At 37.0% G+C, this 13,322-nt stretch overlaps 1 protein-coding gene across 4 annotated transcripts in view; it reads left to right on the forward strand.

Annotated features, from left to right (window-relative positions):
- The window catches only part of ZFYVE28 (zinc finger FYVE-type containing 28), a 150,204-nt gene that overhangs the window by 123,071 nt on the left and 13,811 nt on the right, over nt 1-13,322 (forward strand). For 2 of the 4 annotated variants that reach the window (XM_027712767.2, XM_027712770.2), the window contains 3 exons: nt 10,166-10,320; nt 10,902-11,018; nt 12,438-12,542. In XM_027712767.2, coding sequence (XP_027568568.1) covers nt 10,166-10,320; nt 10,902-11,018; nt 12,438-12,542 — 377 coding nt within the window. Of the gene's footprint in view, nt 1-8,781; nt 8,803-10,165; nt 10,321-10,901; nt 11,019-12,437; nt 12,543-13,322 lie in introns of all 4 variants that reach the window. The other 2 variants (XM_039382985.1, XM_027712768.2) reach the window with 2 other exon arrangements.

Consider the following 13,322-nt stretch of genomic DNA (forward strand, 5'->3'; position numbering starts at 1 on the left):
AGATTGCTGACTGTTCACACAGTAATTTGAAAAACAGTTGTAAACTTTGCTCAAGGTTGCTAGAGCACAAATTAGGGAAGAAATAAAGGTACGGAGGGCTTCTCAAATGGTTTTGCTAAGGAAAGGTTGACGATTTCACTGGCACCTGATCTGTGTAGAAGGTTCCGCTTTCTAGTCTCAGAGGTCTGATGGTTAAAACTTCAACCCAGTTCAGAAGATAATTTTTTGTAAAATGTTCATTAAGCAGTGTCCAGACTTGAGATGCCCCCACCAGTAGTCAGCTTTCTTAGCAAAGAATAAATGTGTTCTGTGTATTTCAGAAAGTCTCAGAGAAACTCTGTTTTTATGCAGACTTCGAAGACTATGCACAAGTCTTTTGTACATCAGTGACTTGAGTGAAAATTGCCCTACAGCAGGGAAGTGGCAATAGATCCATTGATGTACCAACTCCAGGAAAAAAAAATCCACCCAGTTTTTCCTTTTTAATGTTTTCTTTCCATAAATGTTATTTTGAGAACCATTTTTAGTATAACTATAACTTACTAAATCGTAAACATGCAGGTAATAAAATACATCTCTGAAATCTTATCCATTTCAGTGCTTGAAGTAGTGAAGTCAGTGATTTTTAAAAATAAACTGCAGGAATTTGTCAGCTTTCAGCATGTTTGGATTATTGGACAAGATCCTGACATAGCCATTACTTTGAGTGGAAACCTAAGTGAACCTAATCTGTTAACAGAATGAGAGGACTGAGGTTCATTCTTTAAGCATATCAAGTTCTTTGAAAGACTGGAACTAGAAAATGCAAGAAAAGTGTTGCTTTGGGATTGATGAGGAAAAATAAATGAGACAACAGAAGAACAAGGTAGTTGCAATTAGCTGATTTCAAAACGTCATTGAAGTTCTTGGTGTAAGAGTGCAAGGGAGGAAGAAATACTAATGAATTCTGTATTCAAACATTTGCCTGCTAGAGTAGATGGTAAACCCTATTTCTTCATTTTAAGGTTATGACAAGCCAATAAATGACAACTTTAAATATAAATAATAACTTTTAAAACTAACCCTAGTGATACAACTTCTGTAGTCAACAGTATGTATATTTTTATTTATTTAGATATGTCTTTACAGCTTAAATATTGGGGGTTTGTGGTACGTTTTTCTACTGTTTTAAGTATTTACAAAAATTTGTGGTGAAATTTTAGCCTGTTTATGGTCTGTAAAAGGAAGCATCTGCAATGAATTGAGACTCGAATTTATGCCAAAACATCAAGACTGCCAGCAATTAGAGTGGGATATTTATCTGGTTATTTTAGTTAGAATACCTGTATTTGTGTACATGTGGGTAGATCCCAAGGTCATTGGCTTGTTGAATGTAGTTGAAGCATATGACTTACTTTATGTGTATTTTGAGTATATCCCTATTAGTATAAAGACACATGTGAAACAAGGCAGGGAAGGTTATTGTGGTATTTAAAATACGACATCTTTTATATTTAAGAACTGAAATTGTAGTTACCTGCTGCAGAAGTAGATGGTGTTTTGCAGGAAGCTGTTTGAAGGTACCTTGCCAGTCAGTTCATGGAATCATGAAACAGCCCAGGTTGGAAAGGACCTCAGAAGATCATCTGGTCCAACTTTTTGTGGAAAAGTAAGCTGAGGTAGGATTATCTAGCACCTTGTCTGGTTGCATCTTGAAAACCTCCAGCCATGAGGACTCTTCCATATCCCAAGCGAGTTTTTTTCAGGGATTGACTGTTCTTAGTGTAAAGTATTTTTTTGTTATATCAAGATGAAACGTCTCCCATTGCAACTTCTCCTCTCCATGTGGCATCTTGAGAAGAGTCTGTCCTCTTTATAGCCACTCTTTACATACTGCTGTACTGTGGTGAGGTCCCCTGGAGCCTTCTCTTCTCCAGGAAATAAAATACCCAACTCCTTCAGTCTCTTCTTGTAGGATAGGTTCTCCATCATCTTCATGGCCCTCCTTTGGATGCTCTACTGTCTGTGTCTTTTCTTGAACTGTGGGGATGAGAACTGGACACAAGTAGTACTCCAGTTACAAGCACTTGGTAGATTGGGATGGTCACATCTCCCATCTCTGCTAGTGGTGCCCCTCTGGTGCATCCCAGCATCTGATTTGCCTTCATTGCTGCAGCAGCTTCACTGCTGACTCCTGTTGTCCACCGGGACCCCCAGGTCCCTTCAGCAAGGGATCCCAGCCTGTCCCGGGCTCTTTGGTGTTGTCACTGCTGCAGGGAATTACACTTGTCTCTGTTGAACTCCACACTGTTCTTGCCAGCTCACTCTTCCAGCCTGTCCTGGTCTGAGAGGTGGCTTTCCCTGCTGGCACGTCCACCTCCCCACCCAGGGTCAGCCAACCTGGCGATGGTGCTCGCAGTCTCATCATCCAGATGGTTCATGGTGGTCATGAACAGCGTGGGCCCAGTGTCCACCCCTGGGGATTCCCACTCGTGGCAGGCTGCCAGCCTGAGTATAGACCACTGGTCAGCACTCCCTGAGTGTGAGCTGTCAGCCAGTTTCTTGCCCAACTGACAGATCAAGCAAAATTCTTAGGGGTGGACAGTTTCTTACAAAAACAGGTTTTATTTCAGTGCCTCAAAAATTATACAAGAAGGAAAAAGAACTTGGTAATTTGCCAGAACTGTGAATTATACTAGGAGAATTGAGTTCTTTCATCTCATGGTACAGAATTTATGCTATCAAAGCTACAGCACAATGCCCTAGGTTTCAACAGAGATCACAACTGCTCTGGGGATCTTGTAGATGATAGCATGGAGGACAACAAATACATTAACAATGTATTTGAACTGAAGTGTCAGTCTACCTGATCAGCTCTGTCTTCAGTTCTCCTGTCTTGCACTGTCTTGCACATTGTTAACCTGGTCAGGTTATATTTGAAGCTATGCAAACTGGCAGATTAATTCTGCATTAATGTTTGGTACTGTCATTTTTGTTTTGATCAGTACATTCCTGTAGATTTTCTTTCCCCCCTTTTTTTCTGTCGAGCTTTTTTTCGTGGAGAGAGTGCTCATAATCTGAAAAAGGCTGTTAGTAATGGCTTTACATGTACTGTATCGGAATCATGGAAATAAAGAGCTCAGTGAAAAGATTTGTGGGAAGAGAAAGGGGTTTTTTACCTTGAGCAAATCTGACTTGACTCCCAGTATAGATGCTCTTCCTGCCTAATGATTTTGAACTGCAAACTGTCTGTGTATGTCTTAGGCACTGAAAGTCTGTGCTGTTTTGTACAGCTCTGTCGCTCATGCAGTGAGGGCACTATTAATACAGCCATAAACAGGCTGCTGCATACAGCCTTCTTGTTTTCCTTCTAAATCCCTTGCCCCAACAACCAGCTGAGCAGTACTAGCAAAACAAAAAAGTCAGTGTTGATGAGGTCTGTCAGCTTTTGCTTATGATTTTAGTCAGTGAGACATATGTGACTGAAGCAGATGTCTCTAGGTTTTCACCGCCAGGATTCTTCTTGATGTGTTTCATGCCCATCTTGTTCTTCACCCCGCAAGACAAAAAAAAAATTAAATCTCCAAATGGTGCAGCATTTTCTAAGCTACAGTGTTCCTTTCTAGGATATTCTACATGGTATTTTATATTTTATGCTTATCTTTGTCTTTAGTAACAAGTAACTGTTGCAGATTTTATCCTCTCAAGGAATGTCCCAGGCACCTTGTGTAAGCTACTTGTTAACAAGTGCTTCTTCCAGTGAGGTGAAAATTCAGTTGTTTCAAGTTTTTTGGTCTTTCTCTATTAAAATAATAGACTTCATATTTTAGAGGTGTTAAAATGTTTTATGTGGTGAAGTAAATATAGAATATACTGCTCTCCGTGTAAATCAAGTAAAATAGGGCAGTATTTTAAGCTGACTGGCATCAGTGGCAGAGGCAATAAGACTGTTCAAGCAAAATTGGTAGACACCCTAAAATTTGCCATTTGGGGGCTATATTCCAAGTGGCATATCAAGCATATTGTCTGGCTGGAGACTGACACAAAGTGATCATAATAGGTCTGTGTTCTTGTTTCTGCATAGCTTAGTTGTAATTTTCATTTTTAGTAATTTGGCCACAATTATAATCATGTTCATTTTAGTGACGTGAAAAAAATCTGTTGTTGAATGTCACTTGGTGTTTCCTGTGATACTAATAGAACAAAATTACTGGCTTTCAGAAATTAGATTTTATTTTACAGATTAGTGGTTTTTTTCCCCAGTAAAACCCTTTGAATAACATGTTTGGGAGTATTGAGATTATGTGTAATTAAAATCACTATAGTAACTGCAGTTTTGCAGAGTTTTTGACAATGCCTACAGATACATTGTAAAATCACAATTAGATTGGAGGAAAAAAGAGGATTTCCTCATAGCGGCATTGAAGGTGAAAAATGAAGAGAAAGCTTTCTTTTCTAATTAAAATTTTAAGGCTCCACCTAATACTTTAATTAGCTTTTCTCAGCTTTGACTCCCACGTCTGGATATGGAATTCCTATGGGATTCTCTTAAACCTTATGATGCTTTAATGCTTCTGCTGCTTGTTCCGTATTATTTTTTGAGGGAACTGATGGAAGAAATGTGAAAATATTGTGCTAATAAGTTTCCCTATCCCTCAGAGTTCCTCTTACTGGAGAATGTTTTTCAAGGCTGCTTTTCCATCTCTGTTTCTGCCTCACACAGGAGTTGCAACTCTAGAGTGTATCTGCAGGAATTGGATGCTAAATTAATTCACTTGTTACGATGCCATGCAGAATAGTGGCTTATGTATTGCAGAGGATGTTGCTGAAAAGCTGTATGAAGTTATTCTTTGCCCCTGAAAGTATTAGTATCAGGTATCCAGGTTCTACCTGTCCTGTGTCAAGTTCTGGGTAAAGAGTAAAAGCTGGAACTGGTGGTTTTCTATCCCTGTATCGGATACCAGGGCTGATATTCTATACCATTTTGTCATAAGTGCTATATACTATTTGTGGTTTTCACTTTCAGTTTTTCCAGTTCAGGATATATTTTTGAAGTTTAAATATTTCTGTGCTCTAATTTAATTTTATTTATCCTTTTGCAGTGTGAGTGAACATTTGAGAGCTTTAAATGTATGTTTGATTGCAAGAAAGTGTTAGAAAACAATGTCATGGTGGAATTGAAAAAAATCGTAGTAGAACCTAAGGAATATTCTAACCTCTTGTTTTTTCAGTTCTGTTTTTTCTTGAATTTCACAATAACTTTAACTTTTATCCATTTATGGTTTAAATTTTAAGTAAAGCAGTAAATGTGGTACCTTGCAAGTGTCTAACATTCATTTGATGGTTAGAAAGCAGCTGTGTTGATTACTAATGCTTAAGTTATTTGTTCATATGCACACTTTCAGAAATTTTATCTATAATGACCAAAACAGCTATCTGGGAGAAAGCACTGTAAAAGTTGATAAATTTTGCACTGGCAGTATTGTTTATTTTAACTCCCATTTGAAATACTGACTTTTGCATTCATCTGAAAACCCAGTCTAGAGTGGTAATGAGTTTGAATAAGCCAGTTATCTAGGTAGAGTTTCTTATAATGGATCTGTTTAGCAAGATACTGCTTTAACAGCTGTGGTTTTTGCAGTCCAAATGAGAAATGCTCTGGAGTTTGAGGTTGGAAGAGCTGAGGAAAGATGCAAGAAGATGTTCTTCCAACAGAGTGGGCAGCTGCAGAAGCTGCCAGGGTATGGAGCAGAAGTTATTGATATTGATTTTGAATTCAACCATCTTCAATGCTCAGGGCTTTTTCCTGGCTGAAAGTATCATTTGGGACACATGGATAATCGTGTTAGCCAAATTCCTTATTTTAATTAGCCAGCCAGGGGCAAAAGAAGCAAAGAACGGGCTTCTGCAAATCTCACAGTGTATGGAAAGTAATTCCCCCTACTGAGGAATTCAAAAGGTTGACAGCAGATGGGGCTTCTAGCACATGTCCTACTGTGAATGGAGCTGGGCATTACTAATACATGTGATAATACTGTTGTCTAGTCAAGTCCAGTTCTTTTGGTGATTTCTAGCTAGAGGGATTTGCATGCAGTTATATTATTTGTTTCTCAAGATAAAGTTCTGAAGCCTTGGACATGTTTTCAGGGTGGGTTGATGGGGGTGTCCCCCCCCTTTAGCCTTTTCTCTTAAAACAAAGAGAAAATACCTAAGGGATTAAATTTTAAAACTCTATTGACTTCATAAAATATTAGGGTTTAAAAGTCAGGAAATAAAGTTCTGGATTAAAGCCTTTTTTAGTCTGCTTTAAATGTAGCTTCTGGGGTTGTTCCTTAAAACATAGTCTTTGGCTAAATAAATATATGCTATTACCCAAATAATAAGACATGTTCTGGCTTGGGTTTAAATGACTCTAAAATTGATTTTTAACCACCCTCTTCACTTAAAATAATTGTAAGAACCCATGACTTTCACAGGTTTTTTTCCAGCCATGTCAAAACTAGCACCTTAGAAACCAGCAAGTTCTCGCCTACTGTTTATTGTGTTTCTTCTGAGAGAATCCAAAAAGAAACACTAGAGGTACTGCACAAAATAGGATGGGAGGTAACCAAGTTTAAGCAAAAAGCTAATCCACTGTATCTACCAAAGGGTACCTGTTCCTTTATAAAGTATAAGCAGGTTTACTGTTTGGAATCAACCTTTGATATAAAATCTTATTTCTTTATGTTCATCTTCAGATGTGTTAACTTTGCAATGTTTTTACAGTTTGAAAAAGAAATATATTATAAGCATTGTGTATATGGTAAACATTTCACAAGGGGAGTTCCATGCATATTTTGGTCTTATCTCTTCAATTCCTTGGATAATTCAGGGTTCCCTTCAAGAAAAAAGTTGAGAGAATGACGACTTGTCTCTAGTATAGTATGGCTATTTGTATTCTGCAGTGAGACTTGATTCTGCAGATGCTGTTTGTGAAAAATTACAGATTGGAGTGTAGTCTGACATTAATGAAATGCTTCCTACACATGTGGTATCAGCTTGGAATGTTGAGCCAAATTATGCATGTTAGGTAAGCCACATAGGAAAGGTATTCCTTATAGAACTGGAAAAAAAAAAAGGTAAATTGAACTGTGGCAGATCAAATTTCAGGTTTGTTTTATGTAATATCAATTTAAAAAATTACGAGAAATCTATTTGCACAGATGCAATCATTACTGTTTGGGATATCCTGTTAGAAAAAAACCTGTCTGTTTTGCTGTTTATCTGAAACAGTTGCAGTGTTTCTGTTCTTACAGTATTTCTAACTGTCTCTACAATATTAATTTTTTTTGCTACATTCTTTTACAGTAAGATGTGTTTTAAAGTAAAGAACAGATGGTATATAGTCATTCTTTGAAGTCACTTTTGTCTAAATCTGACTTGATTGTGTTAATAAAGGCAGAGTAATTGTTTTAACTCCATGGTAATTCTTAAGTCCAGTTTTAAATTATTCTGGAGCATTCACGTCTTTCTTTGCAGTGGCACAAGCAATCTCAAGTAGAAAATATCCTTTTTTCTGAACCTTCTGTATTTGGATATTGTATTTTACATGTGTCTGTGCATATGAACATGTGTTATAAATGTGAGTGTGTGTACATGCTACCCATCCATCTCACAGTGCTGAAGCAATCTGTATGTGCTCTGTGCTACGGATTTTGAGGACAAAACAGTTCCAGCCAGTCTTGTGGTGACATGACCAGTCTTAATGACACAACCACAGAATCTAACAGAGTAGTCTGGTACAGAAGTAGGTCAAACCACATTTCTTGGGGGGGAGTAGGTGAAACTGCATTCCTCCCATTTGGAAGAGTCTCCAAAAGGCAAAAATTATTATTAAAATTGGTCAGAATTGTGGAATGAGCCTTTCTTCCTTTCTGCAAAATGGGAAAGGACCAAGTAGTTTATGTTCTTGAAAAGCACTCTTCACAGCTCTCTGCCCACTTAACACCTGACTTTGAAATATTTCTTCAACTGTGATTTGGAGGGAAGAGTCATCCTTGAATCAGCCCCTGCTTTCTCTTGCACTAAGGTTTTTGTGTATCAGGAGTTTCAGCAAGACCATTGTAACTAACATAGGCTGCATTTGGCTCTTTCAGGAGCTCCATGCAATTTATGATACAAATGTGTATATCACTAAGAAAAATTCTTTTAAAAGACAAGAAAAAATAGAGCCTATTTGGCCATGTTACAAGGCAGACTCCTTCATCTGCATATGAGAGCATTTGTGTGAAGAGGCAATCCTCTAACTGCACACCACTGCAAGTCAGGAGTTGTTTCCTGGCTCTCACTACCTTTCAGCTTACGCCTTCATAAGCCGTGTTCTTACATGACCTCTTCATTGTCTTGAACACAGACCTTTCCACACTGACAGGCTTGCTATTATAATAGATATATTATATCCCCTACGAAAAAACAAAGAAAAATTGAAAGAGAGAATTCTCACTCAGTTCTCAGTGTCTTTAATAAACCCAGTCAGTCATGATGCTGCCAGAACTGTAAACAGAGAAATAACATCTCTTTACAAGGATTTTCTTTTGTTAGTAGCAATAGATCATGTGAACCAAATGAGTCTCCTGCAAGCCTGCTTTTTACTCTGTGTTTGAAAGAATGGGAACCCAGTTAAGGTACTCGTGCTACACATCTTCTATTGATATTTCTATCAATAGCTAATCTCCAGTACTTATTTATTTTCAGTTTTGTTTTTCCTAGGGCTTTTAAGATTGCATGGCCTAATAACTTTTTTTTTTTTTTTACATTTCAAAGGATTACATGTGGAGCCTACAGGTAGAATTTCAAAACTATATTCTATAAAATTTTTTTATTAGTAATTATAAATGTTACTTTTGTGTCTTTTCTTGAAATAATTGTTCATGCATACTGCAATAGGTATGGAATCTGCAAGGTGGTGAATGTTTCTGCACTTGATAAAAGCAGATTGAAATGTGTTAGAAATTACTTCTTTTGTTATACATGCTATTATGCAGTTAGTAACTCTTTTTTTTTTTTAACACGTAGTCGTCTGCAGAGTAAGGAGTGCTGGAGTTTTGGAGAGCAAAAGTATGATTATAAGTAAGATAGTCCAGGTTTTTGTGATAACTGGCAATATGAATTTTTTTCCAGTATGTGTAGAAAAATTGTTTACTGTTCTTTCTGTCCTGGAATGTAGTAGAGTAAGAAGACTTGTGTCTCCTTTGGTCAGCACAGTGAATCCTTAGGGCTTCGGTGTAATTACATCCTGCACTCCCTTTACTCCCATTTAAGGGTTTTTAAGGGCAAAGTGCTACTTTTCCCCTAAGTACTTCCTTTTTAAAGAAGTCATCTTGATTCACAAATACTTAATGTAATTCCTGATTTGAAGATTCCTACCAAATGTTCCCTGTGGTGTGAGGTTCTTTCAAACTTCTTTTCCGTAAGAGGAAAATGGCAAGGGGGGTTGGGGTGCAAAGGTTTGGGAATGCCTGGCATCTAGTTTTTAAAAGAAAATTTAAATTTTGGGTAGACATTTGGTGAACACATTTTAATCTCTTTAGAGTTGATGAGCCATTCTTTTACAATAGTTTGACATTTCAGCAATTACTACTGTTATATTTGTAAGGGGACTAATCTACCTCTGTACTGTGTAAATTGTATTTTATCGCTCTTCTTTCCACTTTTTTTGGTAAGGTTATATTTAGATTCTATTCTTGCTATTTTAAGGTAGCATAATTCAGAATTTCCTTTTTTTTCCACATTAATTTCAACATTAATAAATTTCTAAGTTGACTTTAGAACTGACCTTCACATTTTTAGGTTGCTATTCCCCTTCAGGATTTTTGGTGGAGTTATGTTCTCAGGACTGAGCTTTTAGAAGAAGATAATGTGAAAAATGGCACAGCACTTTGTCATAGCTAAGGAAAAATGCAATAAAATACGGACAAGTGATTTTATGCTTAAAATTTTTTTGCAGCTGTGTCACACAGTGAAAGTCAAATGTGATGGTGGTTGGTTGTGTGCTGATTAACTTCAACAAGAATTTACAGCAATTAGTTCCGGTTTGCTGTAGAGTCTTGCCTGAGTCATAAATCCTTTAGGATTTGCTGAACATCCTGAACAACTGAGTGAAGATTTACATTACTTTCCTTTACACTGTTTTTTTTTTCTCCGACAGCAGTTTAATGACAAGTTCTTGTTCATCTGATGACATCGATCAGGAAGAAATCCAGCTTGCTTTGCAGGCTGCTAAAATTGCCACACGAGAGAAGATCAGATCTAGATTTCATGGCAGTAATGATCTTATTCACCGCCTTTTTGTCTGTATCTCAGGTATGAGAGTCACCTTTCGTTTTGAATTTATAAACTATTCCTTTCCTTTTTTCTTTTTTTTTGGTGCACATAAAGTTATGGTAGAAAGGACTAGAGATGCAGTTGCAGGAAGACTCTTTTTGGGGCCTGAGTTGCAGTCTGGTCTAGAAGGACCTGTTACCTGATGGGAACTTACAGAGTCAGAGACGCAAACGTTTTAGATCTGTAGCGACGAAGAGTTTGGACGTGTCTCAGGTTTGACTTCAAAGTGCTTTCTTTTTCATGGCGATGTCCTATTGTGTTCAAGGAATGAAATTTGATGCAGCAGTTCTAATTTCATGCAAAAGGAATCTCTCAGTATTTCCTGCCAAGGGATAAGGAAGATATGTATTGACTTGCTGGTAGCATAAAGACCAGAATGTAATTTGGCCATTACGGAGAATTAGTTAAATTAAATGTTCAATTTTTATTCCTAACATGAGCAAGTAATCCCCTAAAAATAAATGAAGCCACCACTAGTAGCAACAGGCAAATTTAAGAACTTTTTTTAAGGACGGTGTAGTAATCTAGTAATGGTTTACTCATTTTCTTGGACTCCTAAGGTGTTGCTGACCAGCTGCAGACAAACTATGCTAGTGATCTGAGAAGTATCCTAAAGACTTTGTTTGAAGTTATGGCAACCAAACCTGAAACAGAAGACAAGGAAAAGCAGAAGAAAGGTAAAGAGATCTATAGTAAATTTCTGCTGATAGCACAATAGGGATCCATGAACTATTTGACAAGAATTCCCTTAACATACTGTTATCTTTTTGACAGGACTCACTGTGCAGTGATTTGACCTAAGTTTAAAAGAAGTCATGGAAATAGACTGTAAACAGGTTGAAATCACTGCAAGTATAGGTACACAGGAGTATGTCTTAAGGCAAATACTGAAGAGTAAAGCCTTCAGAGTGCACCTGCTGTTTCCATATTCCTACGTGTATTCCCGTGTGTTACCAAAGAGCAGACTATAAGATGAGAATGAGAATTTGGCTTCAAAACAGAAAAATACCCACATTTTAATTCTAGATAATTAAAATAATGGAACCAGAACAAGATCATGAGCCAGTGAAAGATTTTTTTTTTCTCTGTGACCATTTCGATTATTTCTTTTTCAAAGTGGCAAGTCTGCTAACTTATCTAAAAATAACCATGTCATCTCAGCAAGACTGCAATTACCTTTGTCCTTTGTTATGATTAGAACTATCAGCATCTGAAGGTGATCAGAGCTCTTTTTTTCCCCACTTCCTTTCCTCCTGATGGAAAACTTTTCCTTTCTCTTAGTTTCGTTTAAAAGCATTGATGATTGTATGTGATGTGCTTGGTTAAAAGTTGGATCAAGTTAGCAGAAAAACCTCCAATCCAACCCAACTCTGCAGTGGGATAATGCACAACATGCATTACAGTTCTCTATTACTTGTGGTTGAAACTTCCAGAACAGTTCTATGGTGGCAGCATGTCATGATGCGAAGAGATTGGTTTTTTCATTGTTAAAAAAAAAAATAGGGTTAGACAGAATCCAAAAAGAGAATAGAAGAGCTCCTGAAGATTCAAATAAGAGTAATAAAGAAACTGGAGCTGTAAGGAATTATCATTGGGAAATATATATTAGTCAATAGTACTTGACTGGATATAATTTCTAATGGATAAACTCTTGCATTAAAAAAGAAGACGTTGACAAAAGTAAGCATGAACAAAATGAGCAAATAAAAGTCAGGGACTTTTGGAATGACGTTTCTCTTTGATACATATGATTTGATGTGTGTTATTCACCTAGGGAATGTGTCATTGTTCTCATAATCTACTTCTTTAAAAGGATCCAATTTAAGAATTGGCAAATAAAGTGTAGGATGCAGCTAAACTACTGGAAGTAAGAGGACTGCATGTCCTGTAATAGCAGCATGTTTCATTTCTGTCATCGTTCCAAAGAAGAATAGAGGAGACTTTTAAATCACTGTTTGTGTCAGGGTAAAGAAAAAGCAAGAAGTCTAAGAAGGTACACAGAGGTGGTACTGTAGTCTAATCCCAGAAGTTCTAACATGAACCTTTCAAGTGAAAATTGGAAAAATGTGAATGAGTACTTTCGAATTGTTTTACAGTTAATCATGGTTTAAGGAATGCAGCATTGGAAGACTGTGCTTTATGTCAAGAAAGTATATCATCCTCAGAACTTGCAGCAAAAGCCAGAGATGGGGACTTTGAAGGTACTTTCTTCTTTCTACGAATTAAAATGAGACAACACTGGATAAAAAAATGATCATTAAAATAAAAAGTCTTTTAACGTTTGGCTCTGGAAAGTGAGTATAAAATGTTGTCATAGTATGTTTTAGAGACAAAGTCAGATGATAAACTGAGCATGTTTCTTTCAGGTTTTTTCCTACAGCTTCATGAAACTCTTATCTCCAAATTTTCATATTCAGTGTGAATTCCTCTGTATCAGTGGAGAAAGGGTCTGTATAGTAAAGGCTTTAATACAGCAGTGCATCTGACAAGTTTCTGAGGGCTGAGTGAGCTGGAAAGCCCTAAGTAAGGTCTTCTCAGCCAAATCTGAAGAGGTTTTTTATATCATTTGCTATATGTGGAAGTGCTGCTTTTTCTCATGGTATAATTACCTTTCGTATTCTCTTTACTTTTGTCTTTAATCAAAACATTTCGGTTAATATTTTCATATTCTTCACCATATTACTTCAAAGAAAAAGGTAGTATTAGGTAAGTCTGCCGAGGTTGCTCAAATCTCACTGAGCACACGGTAAGAGTGAAGAAAAGAGCATATGTAAGTATCAAAGTTTTGGTTGGATTCAAGCACTCTGAAAACTCACGAGTTGTTTCTCTTTTTTAATCCGAGCTGCTTCAGAGTTGTTATGAACTAAAGCCCTGTTATGGCAAACATAGTATAAAAAATGGATTAAAAGATATCCGAGCACTTGCAGTCAAAGAATAAAAAAAGAGAAAGTAGATGTATGAGATGGAGCAAACAAGAAAGC

This window comes from Pipra filicauda, unplaced genomic scaffold (genome assembly GCF_003945595.2).
Source record: "Pipra filicauda isolate LSUMZ 115617 unplaced genomic scaffold, ASM394559v2 scaffold293_size922472_pilon, whole genome shotgun sequence".
In the NCBI taxonomy this organism is placed as follows: domain Eukaryota; kingdom Metazoa; phylum Chordata; class Aves; order Passeriformes; family Pipridae; genus Pipra; species Pipra filicauda.